Source organism: Eleutherodactylus coqui, chromosome 4 (assembly GCF_035609145.1).
Source record: "Eleutherodactylus coqui strain aEleCoq1 chromosome 4, aEleCoq1.hap1, whole genome shotgun sequence".
NCBI classification, from domain to species: Eukaryota; Metazoa; Chordata; class Amphibia; order Anura; family Eleutherodactylidae; genus Eleutherodactylus; species Eleutherodactylus coqui.
Window position 1 is genome coordinate 260,392,661 of NC_089840.1, and position 25,390 is coordinate 260,418,050.

A 25,390-nucleotide genomic window follows, 5' to 3' on the forward strand; every position below is an offset into this window, starting at 1 on the left:
ATGGGAGATAGGTGGATGGGAGATAGGTGGATGGGAGATAGGTGAATGGGAGATAGGTGAATGGGAGATAGGTGGATGGGAGATAGGTGGATGGGAGATAGGTGGATGGGAGATAGGTGGATGGGAGATAGGTGGATGGGAGATACATAGGTGGATGGGAGATACATAGGTGGATATGAGTTAGATATATGTGAGATAGATAGGTGGATGTGAGATAGGTGGACGTGAGATAGATAGGTGGATGTGAGATAGATAGGTGGACGTGAGATAGATAGGTGGACGTGAGATAGATAGGTGGACGTGAGATAGGTGGATGTGAGAAAGATAGATAGTGTACAGTGTGAAAACTGTTAGTATTTATTGTGAATGGACTAGGAGATAAAAGACGTCACTCAAGAGATTATGAATTATGGATGTGCAGATTTTGACTCGAAATCAGCTAAGCATCTGCAGCTAATTTCAGTTGGTGCATCACTCATCTCTAGAGATGAGCGAGTATCTTCCTTTTCGAGTACCTACCTACTTGCCCGCAAAGATTCGGGTGCCGGCGGGGGGTAACGGGGGCTCACCCCCTCCTAAGCAAGTACACACGCTCATCTCTACTCACCTCCCAAATACTGCCGGTACATGTAGCGCAGCAAGCACTGGGAACTGCAACTTAGCGCTGCTGGCGGACATGTGAGGCAGAAGCGGCAGCACTCAGTTGCAGTTCCCGTTGTGGGTGCTGCACTGTGCATTTCGGCAGTATTTGGCTGGTGAGAGGAGGGTGCCATGGGCTGAAATGAGCTGCAGATCTGCAACTGATTTTCAGTCAAACTCTATACCAATGGTCCAGATTTTGACTCTATTTTTGACGCAGAAATGCTGTGGATTTTGCTGCAGAATTTTCTGCTGTAGAAAACACAGCATTTCCGTTGCACGTGAACATACTATTTATTACATAAGCTATTCTCCTCCGCAAAACGAAGGCATGGCTACGCTGATTGTGGCTGACACCTGGACTTCTCGGTTCCATGACTGTCACAAGTCCAGGTGCCGGCTGCTATCAGCATTTCTCCTTCTGAAAAAACAGGGGAGAAATGTTGCTGAGCAATAACAGCCTTAGGGCTTATTCGCTCGGGCGTTTTTGCGGCCGGCAGATATACGCTACCATGTGATACAGGGCTCGGCGTATATGCCATCGGGCGGGGGAAGACAGCTTAGCTCTGCCAAGCTATCTCACCCTTCCCTCCACCTCGTCAGCTCTCTGCAAGGGGAAGAGGCGGGACGGGGTGGGAGCTAGTGTGCTAAGCTCCCGCAACCTCTCTGCCCCTTGCCACTGTTTGCAATAGGAGAGAGCGATACGGGGCAGAGCTTAGCTCCACCCCGTCCCACCTCTACCACGGCCAGTGACGGAGAGGGGAAGAGAAGGGGGAGGGAGTTTAGCAGTCACGCTGCTAAACTCCCTCCTACCCCCTTTCTCCGGCAGCTGTCATTGGCTCCCATAGGAGCCTATCCGGGCGCTTCTACGTCATGGATATACCCCCCCTGTGCACTGATATATTGTAAACCAATGCATCAGATGGGCAGCGTATATCGGCTGGGAGTGAAAACACAGAATTATTAAACCAATGGTTTTTAATGGTTTCCTTCACACTTGCAATGTTTTTCCTATCTTTCGTTTTGTGGTTTTTTAATCTCCCATGTTTCCCTATGTAGCGTCCTTTTTATTGCATAGCAAGGCAGGAATTTGTGGTTTTCGTGCGATGTGATGCATTTTTTAACATTAGTAAATCTAATTGACTTTCACTGTGAAAAATTGCGGGAAAATCTAATGAAAAAAAAACGCGTGAGAAAATTTTAAGTGGCAGCAATGTTTTTTTGCGAGAAAAAACAGAGCTGAGGCTCAAAAATCGCAGGAAAAAAATTGCGATCGTCAGTGTGAAGGAGCCCTAACTCACATAGAGTGCCTATAGTTGGAATAAGCCTTTAAGAGCTTTCAGATCTAATTCTATTTCATTCATTTTAAGGGATATGTAAAATGTTTCATGAATTACCGTAACCTGCTGTTTTTCTTATTTTAGCCCCAGAGATTTTTCAGTCATTTCTCAATGGTGGAACTGGTTACTCTTTTGAAGTTGATTGGTGGTCACTAGGGATAATGGCATTTGAGCTACTCAGGGGCTGGGTAAGTAAATGTTCATTATCCATCTTTTAGCACCTTTTTACAATCAACATGTTGTATTGATTCATTTGACAATCTATACTTCTGAAGGCTCATATCTCTGCTTCTGTACTCCACAGCCTCTAATCACATTCACAAAGTTATAGAGTTAGATGAAATGTTTTTGGCTGCCTGCATCTACCACTAGAGGGAGCTGAGGAGCCACTGACGTGATGAAAAGCCAAAAGCATTATAGGGCTTGTTAGAGACTTTTAATATTAATGATCTATGCTCAGGAATTCAATGGAAGCTATGCTGTAGTACCAGACCAGGCCACTGCAATGTTAACACTATCTGCTTCCTGTGCTGTTCACACTGACAGAGGGCCCAACCATCAGCTGATCAGTGGAGATCCTGAGCGGCAGACCCCAGCTGATCAACTTGAGGATAGGTCATCAATAGTAAAAGTCCTGGACAACCCCTTTAAGATCTTAAGCTTTAGTGATGGCTGAAGGTTGGTAGATTCATTTAGAAGTAACTTATCTAACCTACTGTATCCACTAATCTTTTTTTTGCCCATAGAGGCCGTATGACATCCATTCAAGTAATCCAGTGGAAACTCTTGTGCAATTATTTAGTACAATCACCGTCCAGTATTCATCCGTCTGGTCAAAAGATATGATTGCACTTCTGAGGAAGGTAAAGTTGCCTAAAGTAGATATAATATGTGGGGGCTTTTGGCACTTGAGCCCTATTCACTGTAATGGAGTTGCGCTGCAGTACCCGATAAATCCACAGACAGGCGTATTGCTGTTTCTCTTTATAATTCTGTACAATCCCTTTAATTCCTGAAACCCAGTGTAAGGACCCATTGACACCTGCATTAGGGCTCCGTTAGAGCTTTTAGACTCTTTTTCCGTTTTTGGAGCTTAGAAGCAGATTTAAGGTGGAAATAAATGGATCTGCTTTTTACCCCACTGGTTTCAATGGGTTTTCCAAAAAATGTAGAGTTTTTTTTACTGGAGAAATAGCACTGCAGCTAAAGGTGACTGGTCCCCGAAATAGTTTCCCCTTTGTGCACACAAAGTAATAGCACCCCCTCAAGGCAACTGAATACCCAAATAGTACCTCTCTACAAAGAAACAGTGTTCCCCTTCAAAGTAAGTTCACTCATCTCTGCCTCCCAAGTTATTTCAGCCCTTAAATAGTGCCCCCTGCAAAGTAATCAAGCCCCACCAGTTAAATGCTAAAATTCTACTTCCACTAGGGGGAGCTCACTGTATATTGTATTCAGTAAGCTCCTTAGCATCCCTTAAGGGCTCAGTCACACAAAGGCGTTTTAACATGCATGTAAAAAAGATTGCACTATGTAGAACCAATGCTTTTCAATGGCAGTGGTCACATGTGCGAATTTTACATACGGAAAAACATCTGCGGCAAAAATTATAGGACACCGTTTTTGATCAGTGTTTTTTGATTGTGAAACCCCTGAATGCTTTCGCATTCAGGGGTTTTTACCTTGCACTCAAGGGGCCGGTGGCAGCAGCGCCAACCCCATTGAGAACATACAGTGAAGATCACGAACGTCTGGCACAGCTGTAACAGCTGTGGCAGAGGATCGCGATGTTCTCACATTAAATTTAATGGAGCTGGCGTTACAGCCGGCTCCATTGAAAGCAATGGGCTGCCTGCAAGCCCTACAGTGATTTTCGGGGAAGAGCTTTAAATATAAGCCCTTCCCTAAAAAATTATCCCTAAAATATGTAAAAAAAAATAATATATTATTTATATATATATATATATATATATATATATATATATACTTATCTCTTTGTAGCTGTCAGGGCTCCGTCGGGAGCCCGCTTCCCTCACGCAGATTTTTGAACGCATGCGATATGCGCACAAAAATATGCGCGTTAAAACGCCTGTGTGACTGAGCCCTAAAGGAGTATTCTGGTTATAGGACTTTTTTCAGTTTTCACCCGTCCAGTGGATGGGTAAAAACTGATAGATTAGTGGGATCTGACTGTTGGGCTCCCTACCGATCCCAAAAATGGGGGACTCTTGCCCCCCTATATCACAGTTTCATTTCTATTCTCCCATCTCTGTAGTCCAGTGGGGAATTGAGCCATTGGTCCACATGTGCAGCCGCGGCTCCATTTCTCTCAATAGTGCAGACAAATAGACGAATGCTGTGCTCAGCCCATTGAAATGAATAGAGTGGCAAGGCACATGCACGGCGGCGGCTCCATCCCCCACTACACTACAGTAATGGAAGGATGGAACTTGAACTGTGAAATACGGGGGACACAGGTCCCTCATTCTCGGGATCTGTGGGGATCCCAGTGGTTGGACTCCCCCAATCTATACGTTTTCACCTAGCCAGTGGATGCCTGAAAACTTTGTTAAAAAGTGCCACCGCCAGAATACCCCTTTAATGGGGTATAAAGGTATATTAACAAACTAATGAAGATGGAATTTGTATACACATGGGACAGAATTGATCCGCAGGACACAGCGCAGATGCGGATTGTGTCCATCAGTGTGGATTGTGTTGTGTTTTTAACTGTAGAACATCTTGTGGAATTTCTTCTATTTTTTATGCAGACTTTAATTGCGAAATTCCATCTCCTGTATGTTAGAAATCCGCAACAATTCCACAAGACCTTCTTAATTCAGCAGCAGAAAGCTTTTCTGTTGTGCAAATTTAATCTTGCAGTTTTGAAGTTAAGACAAGCAGATTTTAACAGGTACGGAATTCAAGCCCCATAGGGATAACATTGTGATGCAGAAATATCCGCAGAGACTAATTCTGTCCCCTGAGAAAGGACCCTTAACCCTTTCCAATCCACTGTCTGACGTCTAAAGACATTATGATTTAAGGCTGTACAGCTCCGATGTTGGAAGACGTCCGTCAGGGTTCTCTTACTGTATATTGCCAGCCTCTCTGCTGTCGGAGCCTATCCAACGTGTCACCTCATGCAGTACTGGCTTTAGCCAGCAGATAGCACCGTTGTATAATGGCAGAAAAAGAGTAAGGGAGTAAAAGGGCTTGCTTTTTGCGTGGCGAGCTGTAGTTCTTATTGGTGCCTTTTTTGGGTAGATAGACTATATTGTAAAACTTTTATAAATTTTTTTTATGATTGCAGGGAAAGAAAACGCATCAATTCTCCCACTGTTTTTTGTGTTTTTTATTTAACAGCGTTAATCATGCAGCATAAACGACACAATAATTTTTTTTCGTGGGACAGTACAATTACAACAATACCAAACATCTTATTTTTTTATGTTTTTCCACATTTCCGCAATAAAAACCCTTTTTTAGGAACAGGTTTGTTTTTTTAAATCGCTGCATTCAAAGCCCTATTAGTTTTTCATTTTTCCATGGACAGCGCTATGAGGACTTGTTTTTTGCCTAACGAGCTGTAGTTTTTATGAGTACCATTTTGGGGTACATACGACTTGTTTGATCACTTTTATTGCTTTTTTTGGGAGGCAAAATGAAAAAAATAAGCTTTTTGCCTCAGTTTTTTTCTTTTTTTTTACGCTTTTTGTTGTGTAGGTAAAAAGTGTGTTCAATCTGTTGTGCGAGTCATTATGGATACAATGATAACGAATATGTGGGATTTTAATTACATTTTTTTAATATACTAATAGCGAAGAAAGCACAAAAAAGGTGTTTTTTTTACTTTACAGGTTTTTTTTATTTTGACACAGTTTTGATCTTTTTTTATACTGTTTGTGTCCCTGTGGGGGACTTGCACCTATGGTCGCTATGATAAAGCATTGCAGGACTTCTGCTTGTATTAGCAATCATAAGCACTGGCAATGCAGGACGCATGTATGTGGCGTCCTGTTGCCATGGTAGCCTGTTGGGCTCTCAGCTATTATATCGCGAGAGTCCGATGATGTCATAGAGGGAGCATGCTTGCTCTGTGAACCCTCTACATAGATCGCACCTCGTAAGGGGTTAAAAGTGGGGAGCGCTGTCCCAATGCACCCCTGCTGTTGCAGCGGGAAGCCGGCTATCGATGACAGCTGACTCCCGCTGCCGGATAGTGCGGGATCTCTTCTTATCTCTATCCTCAGGGCATAAGTGTACATCCTGTTGCGTTAAGTACTTCCATGCCAGGACTTACAGTTACGCCCTGTAACATTAAGGGGTTGATGAGGCATCGCCAGCTGGATTTTGCCATTTTTAATTCTGCGCCAAAATCTGTATGCTAGCAGTGTAGATTTGGGGGCTGAATTCTCTGCAGGAGGGTATATTCCACAAAGCTGTTGCAGAATATTCCGTTCTTTGTGAAATGTCCCTTCGCTTTCCATCAAATGGAAGTGTTGGCATGGAGAAGGTCACCGCACATCACAAACTGGCCAATTAGATCGACAACAGCCTAAATCACAAAACTCCGTTTCATGTTGCTTCATATTATGTGTCATTTTATAGCATCGCTGTTTGTGTTTCTTCGCTACAAAGTAATAACACCCCTATTATTTTCTATAACGTCTCTGAAAATATTTAGAAGGCTTTGGACATCTAAGCCCGGCGCACACTGATGTAATTTCAAGGCACACTTCAGGCACTGTTGGAAAACGTAGACTACTGTGAAATGGGGCTCTCTAAAAGCTAGAAATAACTAGTTTTATGAGACGTGATTGAAGCATGAAATATAGTATTTTGGCAGCCAGCTGTGACGCCGATTTCTGAAGTTGCGCACTACGCTGACTTCAAACGAGGAAAAAGTACAATTCATACCCGCAAAATCAAAAATACTTTGATTCACGGTTTTAGTTGCAGACGGAGACTCGTAAATGGGATGAAATGCCATAGACAAAGCACAAAAAGCAGCGTAGACGACATGCAAAATAGACAGTTGGTTTTGTGAAATTGCCTTTTGATGACTGGTTTGTGAATCCCAGTAACTCATCAGTGCCATCTAATGGGGAGAAGGCAGACAGGGAACGGAAGGTGGAAATTAGACTCGATTTTATAGTCGCTGCGGGTGAAAAATGTTCTTGAAATGACAAGGATCCTTCTAAGGAATTGGCAGGCTATGAGACCTGCGGCGAGTCTTCAAACACCTCTCTAGAGGGAAATCTAATTTTAACTGAAATAGTTGATTCTTCAGTTCATGTAAAACTTTTGATATCGTCTTTGTGTTCATGTTAAAGGCTATATGTACACATTTGCAACCATTTTGGTACACCTAATATAAAATAAAAATGAAGGAGCTCTGTCAAGAGTCTTGATTAAAAAAACACGTTACCGTCTACAACTTCTATGCAGGTTTATATGTCTCCATGGTTACAGACTACAAACAAACCTGTGTAGTCGGATCCTGATGTTATATATTACTTAGGCCTCATATCCATGGCAAGAATCAGGCCCGCCGCGGATTCTTTATGCAGAATCCCGCAGCGGGTCCCTCCTTTCCCGTGGACATGAGGCCTAAAAAGAAGATTTACTCATCTGTCCGGACGCTGCAGATCTTCCCTCCGTTGCGGCCGGATCTCCTTTCTTCAGCCCGGCGGATGTGCTCGGCACGCCGGCAGCATGCCATGCGCATGCGCTGTGCACTCTATTTTTCTTTTTTTGAACTCCTGCTCTCCCGCGCCGGAGAGCAGGAATTCAGCTGCGGGTGTGCCGCGGATGCGGACGGCTTCCATAGGCTTCAATAGAAGCCTGCGTGAGACCCGCACTAAAAAGGAGCATGCCGCGGGTGTTTTCCCGCACACGCAATCCTTGCCTCAGGGGAAAATGACATCGGCAGGTATTTAATTACCTGCGGGTGTCCAATGCATCCCTATGGGGCGTGGATCACGCTTGCGGGTGACCCGCTGCGGATCTGTTCCCGTGGACATGAGGCCTGACTTTTAATTTTAAATTAGTTTTCCAAGTAAAAACGTGTTCTTGTAGCTTTAACCCTTTCCAATCCAATGTTGGATTCAGGTTTCCTAAAAGGCTTTCTTTTTGCTGTTATACAACGGTACCATCTGCTACCTAAAGCTAGTATGTGTGCTCCAGAGAGGCTCTGACAGCGGAGTGGCTGCCAATGGATGGTAAGAATACCCCGTCGGACGTCTTCTGACATTGGAGCTGTACAAGGTTCAATCAGAATGTAGGAAGACATCAGACAGTGGACTGGAAAAGGGTGGAAATGTGGGCCAATTATTATCTGAATAGTCACTCAAAATAGCCAGTAGAGCGAGATGCTAGCGTACAATGATGGTTGGTTGAGTTCTTTAACAACGAATGAACAACAATTACTCTTTGTAAAACTTGTGATCACTGAAGAAATAGTTGGGAGAACGTACACTGGCGAAATATTGTTAGTTGACTAGCAAATTTGAAATTTGCACCACCACCAATACACACTCATGGGTTGGCGAGTTCACCAAATGCACAGAAATACGTGTTATCTGGTCTTCAACTGAATACTCCCTTTTACGGTCTCTAACTAGATTAAAAGCAGCCAGAGACTATAGCAGGCTTGGGTGGCTCAACAGGGAGTGCCACCAGTCTGGGAACAGGAGATCCTGGGCTTGAGTCCTGATACAGTGAGTGTTCTCTTGAAGACCAGCAGGGACTATTCAGTAGAGGATGGCTTGCACGTATGTATATGTTTTCAGGAACCAATGAGCACTAAATGGGAGGGCAAAACTCAAAAAAAGGCAGGAGCCAGCCAGCATTCTGTACAGAACAAGCGCACATCTCCCTGCAAAGTTTTTGACTAGTCATTGAAAAACAAATGATTGGCTGTTTATACCAGACACTAATTAATCATCCACTGACTATTTTTAAGTGAGCTGAAAGGAAGTGACTAGTCAACAAATTCTGCCTCATCATCTGCTTCATAGTCATCTTTACATGGAACAGCTGTTGCTTACATTTGCGCTATTGAGCGACTATTTGCATGATAATTGTCCTGCGTAAAGCCACCTTTAGATATAGTATAGTAACCTTTCAGTGGAGGTCACATGATTACAAAACTCCATTGGTCATCAGTGTCAGAGTAATTAAATGAACTGGTGTGATTATTCCTGTACATCACAGTGAGTTTTTTTTTGCTCATAAACCTCTCCTCCAGTCTATCAAAGTAGCCCAAACTACTCCCTTTTTTTTCCCTCATTCATGCAGGCCAAACTACTCCTTTTTAGTTTGTTGTGACTGCTATCAAATATTAGCAGATGAAGTCCTCACCATAGGAGGATGTAGAAGGGCAGTACACAGAATGGCCTGCAGGGGGCTGTAGAAAGTCATTCAGGCACCATAAATGAAAGACAATGCCTGTGGGTGTGGCAGGAAGTAAGATAAAAGTATCAGTTCCTGACACACTCATGGGGTAGCTGGCTGAAAGCCAGATTGAGAGGCTGCAGCATCAGGAACTTGGAGCCTGAGGTCCAGTGCGGACCAGTCCTCTAGACATGCCAGGTTGGGGATAGTGATGGCGACCCTGTGTGTTAGAAACCCTGAGATCATTCAAAGTACGTGTTTGCTGTATGTGAAATAAAACTAGTGGAAGCCAAATTTTTGAAGTAATCCCGTGGTCCTGCGCCTTTATGTGTGTGGTGACAACCATCTTGAATGGAGAAGATGGCAATACCAGAGAGCAAGTAACCTCCAGATTACCACAAGACACTGGCACATGCACTGTTTAAATGGGTTGTCCAGTTGTAAACTATTGATGGCCTATTCTTAGGATAGGCCATCAATAGTAGACTGTCATGGACCTGCCACCCAGAATATCTTCTGATCAGGTGTTTACCAGGCTGAAGCACTCATACTCATTGCTGATTTCTGCAGGAAGCAGACAGCTCCATTCTCTCTGCATTGGCCAGGCTTGGTATGACTTATCAGTGGGATAGGCCATCAATAGTTTACAACTGGACAAACCCTTTAAGAAATGTCTGGACTTTACAGTGCATGTGCCTATCACTGGGAGACCACAAGAAGGGGGCTGTATCTAGGTCATATGCAGTTCTAACGTGGTCCCGTGACGGCTGGGGAAAACAATGGAATGGCATATACAACCAAGGGAGCTTCCTTCTAAACATAAGTAGTCCTAACAATACTTTTCAAGCTGCAAAAATACATTTTTTTAGAAACCCCCTTTAAATAGGGCTAACATTGGGGAAAAAACTAATTGCAATATAAACGTACCTTGTTGACTTTGTGGCATTCCCTCACTCACAATTGATACTCAGTGGTTACAGGAACTTGTTTTTACCAGGGATACATGACTTTAGACTCCTTCTGCACTAAATGAGGAATTATGGGCAGACTACATCCTCCACAAACCCCTGCGGCCTCAGTTGCTATGGATACAGCAGTACTCAGTCTGGTAGTTTGTACCTGCTTGTGAAACATCTGCCCACCTGTGTGGAGACTCCAATAAATGACACCTCACAAATTTATACATACATAGCTCGTGTGCTCACAGGACCTGTGATAATGTCACCATCATGTGATCAGTCACATGGTCTCTGAGCTGAATAAGGCACTATGGGAGGACTACATCCCCCACAAACCACTGTCGCCTCAATTGCTATGGATACAGCAGTACTCAGTCTGGCAGTTTGTAGCTGGATACCTGTGTGGAGACTCCAATAAATGACACCTCACAAATGTCAACAGGGAGTTACATGCTCCACCCTGATCACATGATGGTGACATCATCACAGGTCCTGTACACACATGGCTGCTATCCGGCTAGGTGTTCGTTAGTATTCCATAACAGCTGAGGCCGGAGGGGGTTTGTAGTCCGCCGATAATCTGCACCAGGATGCAGGACATTTGATGACATCACCATCATGTGATCAGGGGCGGAGCATGATAGTGATGTCATCACATGTCCTTCATCTCCAGTGCTGTGCTGCTTCTAATTCCTGTTGTGTGGGATTAATAATGTATGTAGTAGTGCTGTGTGTGTGATGTGCATGTAGAACAGCTGTGTGGCGCATTGCATCACCAGAAACACTGGTACTATAATTTCCTAATAATTACTAGTACTGTATAAATCAATGAACAAGTGTAGCACTGCTTCTGCTTATAATTCTGTACAAACCCATTAAAAGTCCCGAACCCCAGTGTAAAATTACTCCTGGCACATCCCTTTGACCGCTCCTGATTTCATTGTGTATATTTATCGGGTATATATATATATATTATCTCAAGGGCTGCAGAAACATTGGAGCACCATGAGGCACAAATTCAAAAAGAGAGGAGAAGAGGCAGGACGTCAAGGGCGCCTGAAACCCAAAATAAAACATGTAGGGACATCGAGGGCTACAGAGACCCAGAGCAGAATGAGGCCAAAATTCAAAAAAAGAAAGACAGCTCCAGTTTATCAAGGGTGGCAAGGCATTCCAATATACTACTGCTGTCACACCTATTCTCCTTAGCGGCTCATTGATCAGGACATGCAGTACCCAAGATGATTATTTAATGCTATGCTCCCCATACACACAATACAGAGCATGAGGAATGGTTGGTCATAATACGATTGCTTATAGGGGTTTATGAGATTGGTAAATCATGTCTACTTTTAAAAATACACTAGTTTATGTACTCGGCGTTGCCCAGGTTTCCATTCTTGCAACACATTCTAGGAGACTACATCTTAAATTTCTTGGTGTAACAGTAGCTACGTATTTGGTCCATTTGTCTCATAATAATAAGTCGGATGTTGATCATTGTCCTTATAAGGTTCATTTTGAAAACTTTTCAGCAACAAATCGGAATCTCTTGCCACCCTTGATGCACTGGTTCTGTCTTTCTCTTTTTGAATTGAGGGCTCATGCTGTTCCTGGATCTCTGCAGCCCTTGATGTCCTGGCTCTTTCTTTCTCTTTTTGAATGTGCACTTCATGTGGCTCTAAGGTCTTTGTAGTCTTTGATGTCCTGGCTCTTTTCCGCTCATTCTTAAATCTCTCATCACATCGTTCACTTGTCTCACATGTTTGCAATAATTTTACTTTCTTTTCTTTTGCCTGAACATGTCCGATGGGTTTCCATTTTTTCAGAGGCATTCCAGATGTTATTCTCCAGGCTGAATCACAAAGTATCTCATTTTACCATAGATTATACAATAGGCCTCATTTATTGAAACTGTATTTTATATTGAGCCATGAAGAGTATGATTCACAGTTTGGCTGAGATCCATCAAGGCATGTAGGAGCCTATGGAGAACAAACAAATTCTCACTTTTATACATATAGATTTTTTTTAACTGTGTATACATGTTCACTGTGTCTAGTTATTAGCTTCTCAAGTTTTGAACTGACTTATAGTGCAGAGTGTTAAGGCAGCAGAAATGCAGTCCTAAGCGCTCGCTCACAACCTGAAGGTTGCAGGTTCAATTCCTGCATGGTTCAGGTAGCTGGCTCAAGGTTGACTCAGCCTTTCCTCCTTCTGAGGATGAGTACCCAGCTTGCTAGGGGTAAAAAATGACTGGGGAAGGCAAATGGCAAACCACCCTGCAAAAAGTCTGCCAAGAAGATGTCACCTGAGGAGTCCACCATGACTTGGTGCTTGCACCAGGGGACTTTACCATCCTTCAATTTGCCTTTTTTCCCCCTACAGCTATTGACGGTGAACCCAGAACATCGCTGCTCCTGCCTCCTGGATATCCAGACATCAGCATACCTATCAGATATTGTCTGGGAGGACGTCTTGGAGAAGAAAGTGGAGCCAGGTTTCGTTCCAAATGCAAGTAATTTTTTAATAAATGTTCATAATTGCAGAAATCTTCCTTCTTCCATGGAGGAATATGACTGAAATGGTAATTCACTTTTAATTCACAAACTTCAACAAATGAAGCAAACATCCCCATTCATATGGGAGCCACCATGATGGAGTGCGGCTCCTGTGATCCACAGTCAACAGCTGATTTACCAGAGGAAGAACTTTTAGCTTAGGGATTTTTCAAGAAAATGCTTTTATAACATGTCAGACATATAAGTGTAGCTGCTGGGTCTGTACTGTAGGCCTCCTGTTAAGGCTAGTTTGACACAGTGCTGGCCTTAGGTTAGTTGACATCGTGTGTTGAATTTTTCTCTGCTCCCCCCCACCAACATCCCTGTTTGTAAAAAAATAACTATATATACTGCACTGATAAGCAGTGATTTCACACAAGTGTATTACAGCTACATGTATGTATTTCTGCTTGTGCAGAAGGCAACACGATAGCAGCATACACACAACAGAACAAGTCAGTGAATAAATACAGCACCAGCACCAAGCTAAGTGCATAGATTTAAACCCAGAACCAAGCTCAGTACATAGATGCAATACCACAACCAAGCTCAGTACATAGATTCAATACCACAACCAAGCTCAGTACACAGATTCAATACCAGAACCAAGCTCAGCACATAGATTTAATACCACAACCAAGCTCATAACATAAATACAGCCCCTCAACCAAGCTCATAACATAACTACAGCACCAGAACCAAGCTCAGTACATAGATTCAATACCAGAACCAAGCTCATACCAAAAATGCAGCCACACAACGAAGCTCATAACATAACTACAGCACCAGAACCAAGCTCAGTACACAGATACAATACCAGAAACAAACGCATAACATAAATATAGCACCAGGCCCAAGCTCAGTACACGAATACAGTAGCAGAACTAAGCAATTGGGTTGCTTAGGCACTGATGGGCTGACATGAAAACTAAGAACATCTAAGGGGAGCAGACAGAGCAACAGGAGAAAGATAATTCATGTAGCTCCACAAGACTCTGTCATACGGAGGAAGAAGATCATCTGCCGGGACTGGCCTAAGGGAATCAATCATGCCTAGCGGACATCTGCCTGTGCCCCCTCTACAGTCTAGCGGCCAGCGCCTTGTGTGACTGCACAGGTTACTTGTAGCTAAGGCCGGCCATGGTTTCACATTCAGCAGAACAACATTCTTGAAGGGCTCTGACTTTAACTCCCTTTGATTGCAGAGAAAAGGTTACTCTACATGCATCTGCTCATTCATGACAGCGGGCATCCCTGCAGCCGGGACCCCACAAATACGCCTCTTGCAACCTACTTGATCGACAGGTCATAAGAGTCTATTGTCAGAAATCCCCATAAACCCACCCTCCTCATAAGGTCATGTATAACCCCTGTCCTTCTAGTCTTTATGCTCCTATCAATAGTATTTTCTTCTCTACAGAAAGGCCGGTTACATTGTGATCCTACATTTGAGCTTGAAGAGATGATCTTAGAATCAAGACCCCTCCATAAAAAGAAGAAGAGGCTGGCCAAGAACAAGTCCAGGGATAACAGCAAAGACAGCTCCCAATCCGTAAGAGCTCCTCAGACTTAGCTGCATTATTTAGGGCCCCTTCGTATTTCTTTCAATGGGTTCCTTCACATTTCTGTATTTTGCACCCGTATTCTGGTTGCGCAAAAACACAACAACCGCGGCACGCTCTTCTTTTCTGCACATTTCCGCACCAAGGGTCCCCATAGAAGTCAATGAGGGGTGTGCAAATATGCACATAATACGCTAGGAGATGCGTGATATGCTATGTAAATCCGCTGGAAAACGAACGCATCTGGAACTAGTTAGCCATTTGAAGTGGTGCGTCTTGTTTGCAACGCGCAAAAGAACATACCTTGTAAGCGGAAAAATGACAGTAAAACACGCTGATATGAGTGCAAAAACGCAGCGCTGAGCCGTGCGCAAATGTGCATGCTTCAGCACAACGTATTTGCGCTATGAACTAGGTTGATTTGCGCGCGCATCAGCGCATTGTAGTGCACTTTTTGCGCACGCAGGGCATGTTAATTTGTACACGGCAGACAAATATGTTCTGATTTAAATAGCTATTTAGTCTAATCAGGCGCAAATGTGTTCTTGCCTCAGCAGAATTGCGCATTTGCGAGCATTTGCACACCTCCCATAGACTTCCATGGAACCTTTGCTGTGCAAACGCACAGGAAAATAGAGCAGGTGCTATTTTTTTGCTCGTGTGAGAAATGCACACAAAATCGGGAAATGAGAACGATCCCAACAGGTTCTATTCTCTGTGTATTGCATGCACAAATTTTGTGTGCGCAAATACGCTCGTGCAAAGGAGCCCTGAGGCTGGATTCAGACGAACGTATATCGGCTCAGTTTTCACGCCCAGCCGATATACGGTGTTCTCATCTGCAGGGGGGGGGGAGGATGGAAGAGCCAGGAGCAGTGCTCTGAGCTCCTGCCCCTCTCTGCCTCCTCTCCGCCCCTTTGCACTATTTGCAATGGGGAGAGGCGGGATGGGGGCGGGGCTAATTCTGCACCATTTAGCCCCACCCCCGTTCCACCTCTTTTCATTGCAAATAGTGCAGAGGGGCGGAGAGGGGGTGGAGAGGAGGCGGGAACTCAGTTCCTGCTCCTGGCTCTTCCATCCTCCCCCCCCCTGTAGATGAGGACACCGTATATCGGCTCGGCATGAAAACCGAGCCGATATACGGTCGTCTGAATCCACCCTGAGACTGCTGTTTTAACACTTTTTCATGGCCTTTTTGTTCCATCCACAGCCCCGCAGGCAGATGTCACTTTAGGATGCTTTCACAGGCACCAAAATTTGCAATGAAATTTGTGGCCGTGGAAATCCGCACCAAAATCTGCCTGTCTAAATGTGGATTTGACACCGTATTGCCCTCAGAATTCAGTCATTTTCAATTCAGCACCAAAATCCACATATTAGACATGCAGAAAGTTCCGGTATGTTTGAAAGTACCCTTAAAGTTCATAGTATATTTTGTCTACATACATATTTTTTCATTTTTGACATTTTTATGGGTCAGTGGTCAGTAGAAGTATCTCTCCAAGTGACAAGAAGAGGGAGACATGGCACCCATGTTCTATGGAGGGGTGGGGGTTTCAGCAGTGATACCCCACTGACCATAAAGATATTCCCTATCCACAAGATACGGGATAACTTCATATTTTGGGAATAACCGTTTATAAGAGGTTGTACAGGATTAGACAAACATAGTTACTTTCTTCCAAAAACAGCACCCCACTTTCCTAAGGTTATGTCTGGTATTGCAGCTTACCTGTATTTACTTGAAACAAGTTAAGCTGCAATACCTGACACAACCTGCGGACAGTTGTGGTGCTGGTTTTGGAAGAAAACCTCCATATTTTTCTAATTCTGGACAGTTTCTTTAAAGGGGTGTCTAAAACCCATGGCTGGTATTTAGTCAACTTTTAAAAGTTCCCACTAAGAGTTTTATCATGTGCTTACTCTTAGAAATAAGTCCTGCTTTCTGCCAATCTGCCCGAACTGTCAGATTTTCCAAACTTCCGCTAACCTCACGTATATAATCCATGAGCCTTAGAGTGTATATAGTGTATGTAAGCAGCTACATCCCTGGTGATAAGCTGTGCATGCATAGGTGTCTGGGAAGAATGTCTATGCCTGCACAGTTCACCAATTATGGGTTTTGGACAACTTCTTTAACCCTTTCCAATCCACTGTCTGATGTCTGAAGACATTCTGTTTGAAGGCTGTACAGCTCTGATGTCGGAAGACGTCCGGCAGGGTATTCTTACTGTAGATTACTGGCCGCTCTGTTGTCGGGGGCCTCTCCAGCATGTCCTATACCAGAGCACTGGCTCTAGCCAGCAGATGGCGCCATTGTATAATGGCAGAAAGAGAGAGCCCCCTAGGAAACCCTAAATCCAAAATTGGATTGCAAAAGGTTAAAGTGGTTTTCTGCCCTTTTTTCAGCCTATCCTCTGGGCAGGTCATCAGTAGTTAATAGACAGGAGCCCATCAGACAGGAACCCTTTGCTCAGAATCCCCGTCCATTAGCCCATCACCTGGCACGCTGTCCAGTACAGCAGGCTAGACATCATCAGAAGTGGACCGGGGAGGAAGTGGGAGTGCCGGCTTCACTCTCCTTGAAATCAGTGGGAGCGCCGCGCTGCTCTTCCACTTCCTGCTCTGGTTACTGACATCATATCCTGGGCAGGAAGTGGAAGAGCAGCGCGGCGCTCCCACTGATTTCAAGGGGAGTGAAGTTGTGGCTTCCTATGTCCGCTGTATTGGACGATCACCTGATGGACAGGGATCCCGAGCGGCGGACCTTCATCCATACAGAATGAATCCATCATCTTTTACCATGGGAGCTTGTTTCTCTACCGAAATGTGTTGACCTGCACGCCGGTTGCGGTCAGGACTGTGGTGCAAAGTTAGGACTTTAACTTGCATCCTAATCTTCGGGTGAGGAGTGCCGCTGCAGAGATGTTATAGGGCAACTTACTATCAGCAGCTTTTTAATGGTTCTTCCTATAGATATAGCAACCTACCCCTGCCGCATGAATCGGGTCCGCCGCCCTTCGCCTCCCATGGTTCTCCTGGACTGATCCTAGGTCACCCTGGCAGGGAGAGGTGTTGGGATCTTGTGGCCATACTATGGATGGAAATATGCAAATAAGTTTTTACAATTCTGATATGCGTATTACCGGAAATCTGCACAAAACAATGTATTAAGTCACTTTAGTTGTTTCTGGAATTGTTTATGACTTTCCTTCCACAGGATGATTACCTGCAGGAGTGCCTGGATGCACTCCAACAAGAATTCGTCATTTTCAACCGTGAAAAGTAAGTATGATAGCACTATTTTTTATGCTACTTCCATTTAAAGGGTTGTCCAGTTGTAAATATTGATGTCCTATCCTTAGGACACATTATCAATAGTATATTAGCAGGGGTTCTTCACTCGGAACCGCCACTGATCAGCTATTTGCTTAGCTGGTGCTCTCATGTACTGAGCTGATTTCTGCAGGAAGCAGACAGCTCCGTTCTTACTGCACTGGCCAGGCTTGGTATTACTCAGTTCCCATTAAAAGGAACATTTCCTGCAATACCAATCTTGGCCACTGAAGAGAAAACGGTGGATAGGCTATCAATAGTTTAAATGCGCTGCCGGGGCCAACATAGTGTGACCCTGTAATGAAATAAACTATATAAGGATCATTGCCAGATTCTAGTGAACAACAGCAGGAACCTAGTGTTGTTGAATGTCCTGCAATATTCACATTAGGGGTGACTCAACGTGATAGTGATAATAGGCAAATGCACATAGTTTAAGGGGAATTTATCACCAATTGTTTTTTTCTATTAATTGAAAGCAGATAGTGAAACATTTTCCATTTTTCTAATAGTTTTTTTTTAATTTTCTGATTGTAGAATTTTCTAGACTATTCTCTGTACATGACTATGGGGGTGGCCAGCTTTCCGAGCTGCCTTAACAGAATATAGAGCTATGTTATACAGCAGCCTCATGGGCCATCACACAATGAACAGGAGGGGAGACTAGGTATGCTTTGTGACCTGTGCAGAGGTCATTTTTAAGGGGTAGGAGTAGATAGTCCTAGCTGATCACCTATTGTGAATGGTGGATCCTGTGTTATCTATATATATATATATATGTGAGTCGGGATGGGCATCACCATTCCTTAAGGAGAGAACCTCGAAGGTAAGTGAGGAGATTTACAAGGCCCTTCATGCTTCTCTGGGAAATATATGCAAATAAGGAAGATGGAACAATATCTCTGCAGCGCCACCTTTTAGATGGCAGGAGTGCTGCCATCCAATAAGTGCTGCTGCAGAGGTATTGCTCCATCTTCCTTATTTGCCTATATATATGTGTCACCCCTCAGCTAGGGAAAAGTGATATGGAAAAAGACCTGGGGGTACTTGTGGACTATAGACTAAACTGGTGTAACCAATGCCAATCAGCTGCTGCAAAGGCAAATAAAGTTTTGGGATGCATTAAAAGAGGTATAGGGCCGAGGGACGAGAACATTATCCTCCCACTATATAAGGCACTTGTCAGGCCTCACATGGAATACTGTGTACAGTTCTGGACACCGGTGCTCAGGAAAGATGTCACAGTGCTTGAAGGGGTGCAAAGAAGGGCAACTAAACTAATACATGGAATGACGGGACTGGAATACCCAGAGAGGCTGTCCAAATTGGGATTATTTACTCTAGAAAAAAGAAGGTTAAGAGGCGACCAAATAACCATGTATAAGTACATGAGGGGACAATACAAGGATCTCTCCCAGGATCTGTTTACACCCAGGACCATGACGGTAACAAGAGGACATCCGCTACGATTAGAGGAAAGCAGGTTTCATCACCAACATAGAAAGGGATTCTTTACTGTTAGAGCAGTTAGACTGTGGAACTCTCTGCCTGAGGAAGTGGTGATGGCAAAATCCATAGAGGAGTTTAAAAGGGGACTTGATGTCTTTCTAGAGAGGAAGGATATTACAGGATATAAATATTAGGTTAATTGTTAATCCGGGTATACAGACAGGTAGGAACTATTAGGGGTTGATCCAGGGAACAGTCTGATTGCCATTAGGGAGTCGGGAAGGATTTTTTTTCCCCAAAAGGGCTAATTGGCTTCTGCTCTTGGGTTTTTCTGCCTTCCTCTGGATCAACAAAACAGGAGGCTAGACAGGCTGGACTAGATGGACTTTGTCTTCATTCAGCCTTACAAACTATGTTACTATGTTACAGTGTAATCCTTCCTGTGATGTTAGTGAGATATGTGCTGTAGCTCTGTTGTAGAATATAAATCTAAATAATGAGGACCCCCATGTAGTTATAGCAGACAGACACTACAAAGATGGCCAAAACCCGCCTCATTCTTGCATTTCATAGATGGATATTTCAATTTCCATGTACTTCTGTTTGGGGGAAAACTAATACTTCTCAGTTACTATATCAGCTGATCCTGAAAATGTCTTTTAGTTGCCTACCCCCTTCAAAAAGCATATGACATGTGACTGCAGCTGAATGACAACATTCTGACTGCCTACAGCAACCTCAAGGGGGAGCTCAGGAGTTTACTGCATACTGCATATATATGGAACTGTATAGTAAAGTAGTATGCAATAAGTTTCTTAGCTCCCCCTGGAGGCTAATAAAGAAATGAATCAACTCAAAGTAAAAATAAAATGATGTTAAAGGACAGATATCCCCTCTTGGATGGACGGTACATTATGATGTGGGTGATGTTGGATGACCTTTGTTCTTCAAATAAAAGCAATAGTAATAATATTCGCCTTGTAAAGGATCGGACCAGAAGCCATTCATTCTGGCAATATAGTGCAATAATCGGAGCCATCTGCAGTATGTTCTCCCTGCTTCTGCGCTAATGTTTCTCATTTTCCAGCTCGGGGATAACAATGGCTTTTAGCAACCATCTTTCTGCATGCAGGCGATGAGTTTCCGGTGCTGCCTGCTACTTTCCCTTTTATAATGGCCTGGTAATACAATAATGGTTCCTGGTAATTTAATCAGTATTTCTGGCCCTGTCGGCCTGACATGTTAATGACAATATCAGTGTAATACAGGCTTGCTGCAGTAATTAAGTTGTTATATTGCAAACCTGCTTCCCTGCAGCCATGGCATATGCCAGACTGTATGATATAATACATCAGTTACACAGACAGTGGGACAGATTGTATTAGGACTCGTTCACATCTGCATTAGGGCTTCCCATCTGAATCCCTTCCCTCTGTTCCATTTTTTTGAGCAGGAGAATAGAACTTGGGCTCATTCACATCACCATATTTTATTTCTGTGTTGCATTTCCATCAGAGAAGCTGCAAAACAGGAAAAAACTGTTTTGTTGTAAGTCCCCTGTGGAGTACCCCTTTAATTTTAGAATCGGCAATAAGGCTACCGGGATCTGAGTGTCGAAATTAGTTAGCGATGATGGTTAAAAAGAGAACAAAAGACATCCACTCTGTGTGAGGTCACTATTGTTCTCTTTGTGAGGGACCAGTAAAGTGTTAACTTTATTAATAGGGCTAAGTAGAACAAAAAAAGTGTAATTGTTCAATCATGAGAGACAACACCCTAAGACTGCCTTCCTCTTTCCGCCCCCTTGACGGTTCTCGGCAAGGGGAAAGGGTGAGACGGGAGCCAATGTGCTAAGCTTCCGCCCCCTCACATTGCTGGCAGCCGACAAGTAGGAGAAGAGGGGGCGGGAGCTTAGCACACTGGCTCCCAACCCCACCTTGTCTCCTCCCATTGCAAACAGCCGGCAAGGGGCGGAGAGGAAGAGGGAAGGGGGAGGGAATTTAGCAGACACGCTGCTAAACTCCCTCCCACCTCCCTTCTCCGTCAGCTACCATAGGCTCCCATAAGAGTCTGTAGAAGCCACCGGCGACATAAAAGTGCCTGGCTGAAATGAGCTCCGTATGCGTTATCTTGGCCGACTGGGCGCTTTTACGCAGCGGAAAATCACCCATCTGATCTGATGCATTGGAATCCAATGCATTACCTGGTAGCGTATACATCAGCTGGCCGTGAAAATGGCGGCTAATATACGTTCATGTGAATAAAGCCTGACTCTGCTAGATGAGAAATATGTAGAATCTTTAGACGGTCCAGTTTAACTTCATAGCACCTATTGGTTGTGCATGCCCCTTTTTTTCCACAAAGCAGCGCCCCCCTTTAGAGGCGTAACTTGAAGCTCCCGGGCCCCAATGCAAAACCTGTAACAGGGCCCCCAACTATAATGCTTTATTCATAGCACTGGGCTCCCTATATGGAGAAGAGAGGTCTTATGGGCTCCCTAAGCCTCCTGGGCCTGGGTGCAACCGCATCCCCTGCATCCTCTATAGTTACGCCAGTGGCCCCCTTTTCTGACAAGCGTCAGAAAGCGTAGAAAAGCACACGATACATTACATGCAAACCATGTAAGTCAACTTTCTTGCGCAATTTGCGCCAGAAAACTGGCATTTTTCCAATAGTAAATCTGCTCCATTGCTTCCAGAAAGTGTGGTAACTTGGTATAATGTGGTGAACGATGTGAAGTGAAGTCAATGGCGCACATTTCCTACTGCTGCTATGATAGAACATTCTACCTCCTGTTGGTGCAAATCCGTTTAAACAAATTTACTATTGAATTGCACCAAAAAGAAGAGACATTCCGCCTCTCACTGAACTTTTCAAAACTTTCTAGAAAAGGGGGCGGGGTTTGCGTGGAGCGAGGTCGTTAGACAGATATTAGTTTGTTGCAGTCTCTCGCCAGTAGTTTGGCGGTGTACAAAGTACCTCCATAGCTCAACATGAATTTAAAGATGTGACGAATGTATCAACTTTGTGCAACACTTGATACATTTGTTGCATGTTTAACCCTTTAAGGACCAGAACATTTTTGGTCAAGAGAAACAAAGTCAAGACTCCAACCAATAATAGAGTTCAAAAAGTGGAAAACTGAGCAGTAGTAAACCATCACCTGGTCAGATGGATCCAGATTTCTATTGCACTGTGCAGAATTTGGTCAGAATTTGGTACAAGCAGCATGAATCCACGAATCCTTCCTTTCAGATGTCAGCAGTTCTGATTGGTGGAGGTGGAGTAATGGTGTCGGGAATGTTTTCTTAAGGCCCCCTGTCTATGGCCATTGCGGAATATCACCAGCAATATTCCGCCGTGGGGGTCAAGGGGGGAGCTGACAGGTCTCATCGGTGAGCCTATCTAACAGATAGGCTCACTGCGAAGAATCGCAGCATGCCGCAATTTAGATTCCACGGGCAAAGAATCGCTACGATCTTCTGCTCGTGGATGCTGCGGCTGCGCTTCACACAACATGATCCACCGGCGATTTATCGCCGGCGGATTTACGCCTGTGGACATGCAGCCTAGCACCTGCTGGCTCCTCTGATATCTGTTGAAGGATGTCACAATGACGCGCTGCAGTTCTGAAGGCCAATGGAGGACCAACGTGCTACTAGTTCAGTGTCCTTAATAAAATGGCCATTCAATGTGTGTTAGCAGGAAGTGGGAGACAGGTGAAAGGAGTTGTGACTGCAGTTTGTAGTCTGTTACCATGGAGACACATATTTCTGCATAGGAACTGTAGGCACAAAAGGAGATTTTTAGTTAAGGCAAATTCCAAGTTACTTCAGTTCAGTGTAGATGTATTGGACCAACGAACAAAAATTGGTAACTGAAGTGAATCTTCCTCTTAAAGCCAAGGCCAAAAGCTGCAGAATCTAGGAATTTAAGTAATACATGGGGTAGTAAATAAAAATATGATCCAGCGCTGTATCTCAATACTGGTGTTGTATACTGAAAAACACAATAACTACTTGAATAGTAATGCATAGATGTACTACACTACGATATGGCGCATGGGCCCCTAGGGACCCAGGAACATGGATTTCAATTTTGTGTTGTGGCCCCTGTAGGAGAGCGTGTAAAACCTAATTGCAAAGTTGAAGAGCAGCATGTGAGAAGCAGAAAACTGACATCTGCGTCTATTTAACCCTTTCCAATCCACTGTCTGACGTCTTAAGATATTATGATTTAAGGCTGTACAGCTCCGATGTTGGAAGATGTCCGTTGGGGTTCTCTTACTGTATATTGCCTGCCTCTCTGCTGTCGGAGCCTATCCAACGTGTCACTTCATGCAGTACTGGCTTTAGCCAGCAGATAGCGACGTTGTATAACAGCAGAAAAAGAGTAAGCCCCCTAGGAAAACCAGGATACAAATTGGATTGGAAAGGGTTGAGTCTCGTGGGACCACTACTATGACTGAAGTAAAATCAGTGTACTTGAGGTGTCCTCCTCGATGGGGCAGATCAGCCAGGAAGTCATCCACCGTTGTCTGCAGTAGATTCAGGTACCGATCCACTTTACGTCCCTGGAATGAACACCGGTCCAACGATGGCTCCACGCATGTATCGTAATAGAGTACGCTTTCCTTACTTCAGTCATAGCCGCGGTCCCACGGGACGTGGAAAGCGGATTTCTGCTTCTCACATGCTACTCTTCAACTTTGCATTTGAGTTTTATTCTCTCTCTCTTTTTTTTTACAGGGGCTACAACACCAAATGTATATCCACGTTCCGAGGCCCCCAGAGGCCCATGCGCCATACCATCATGTAGCGCATCAATGCCATCCTATTCAAGTACTCTCCCATTATTTCTGCTATAGGACACCAGCAATGAGATATAGTGCCGGATGAGACTTTTTTTTTACTACACCCCATATAAGGCAATACCTGAGACGTTGAGGTTTTCCTATCGTCCAGCATCTTCCTTCTCCTCTTTCTTATGTTGTGACTTTTTCATATTTCTTAACATAGACCACTGAAAATGAACATTTTTTTTTTCAGGCTAAAGAAGACACCGGAAATGGGAACTCGCCTGGGCCAGGAGTCAATAGACGAGGCAGAGGCACCAGCTGAAGCGGATGCAGAAAATGAAGCAGAAAATTCCACCCTTAGCATGTGCGTGTCTGTTTGCTCTTCTACCGGCAGCATCAACTAGTTCTCCAGCTCCTGGGAACATGATCCTCAAGCTTCAGAGGTCATGGATGTCATTCTCAGGTTGCATAAATGAAGACTTAATGAAACGGAAATCCACTGAGCAGTGAAACCTCGCTGCACAAAACGATCCAAATACAAGGTGCACTTAGCTGTTTCAATGCGATTCCTTTCTATACATCAGTCGTGATTTTTACAGGGATATCATGGGAAGAGGACGGAGGTTCTCAGCGACTCCGATCTGGTTACACTATAACTAAAGATGCCTTTTTAATACAGTTCATGCTGGATGTTTGTGCTTTTTCTAGTCACTGCATCGGTGCATCTTGTGGGAGAGAATGCAGCAGTGTAATACGACATGTACCGCCATATGATGTATCTGGCAAGGGGTCACCAGTTATTATCTGGTGCAAACATTCAGAAAGGAGTAGGCAAGACCTGGGAAATATGGTTGCTGATCATTGTAAAGCATTCCCTTCTCTGGAGAATAATGATGGCAGGTTTGCATCTACCTACCCATGTAAGGATACATTTATACAAGCAGGTAATATACCCTCCGCTTGATCCTACTGACCCTCCCTGGAGGCCATGTATAGACAGCGGGTGTTTCATACACTACATTCATTCGTCCCTACCTTTTTTTTTTTTTTTCCTTGGCTTATATATTCTGGGGAGACATTATTAAACTAAAGGACGTTTTTAATTAAAATATTGAATAAAGTATTAGAAATTGTATTTTTTGCTTCCTCGTGGTGTGGACTTCATGGATCTTTAGAAATAATTTCATTTTTGTGCAAAATTAGCATCCTTATAACTTATATAGAGTATACAGTAATTGCCTAGAGGTTTACTATAGAAATACTTGGTAAAATGCTGCCATCTAGTGGCTACAATGGTTCAGTTCATTCACTGCACATAAAGCAGTTTCCAAAAGCTTTTGGCCCAGAT

General features: G+C 44.0%; 1 protein-coding gene across 1 annotated transcript in view; it reads left to right on the forward strand.

Annotated features, from left to right (window-relative positions):
• Window positions 1–25,131, forward strand: part of STK32C (serine/threonine kinase 32C) — a 272,100-nt gene extending 246,969 nt beyond the window's left edge. Inside the window, exons 7-12 of the mRNA XM_066598847.1 lie at window positions 2,064–2,167; window positions 2,726–2,842; window positions 12,725–12,850; window positions 14,318–14,449; window positions 17,680–17,744; window positions 24,293–25,131. Coding sequence (XP_066454944.1) covers window positions 2,064–2,167; window positions 2,726–2,842; window positions 12,725–12,850; window positions 14,318–14,449; window positions 17,680–17,744; window positions 24,293–24,446 — 698 coding nt within the window. The 3' untranslated portion in view covers window positions 24,447–25,131. The remainder of the gene's footprint in view (window positions 1–2,063; window positions 2,168–2,725; window positions 2,843–12,724; window positions 12,851–14,317; window positions 14,450–17,679; window positions 17,745–24,292) is intronic.
• Window positions 25,132–25,390: the final 259 nt, after the last annotated feature.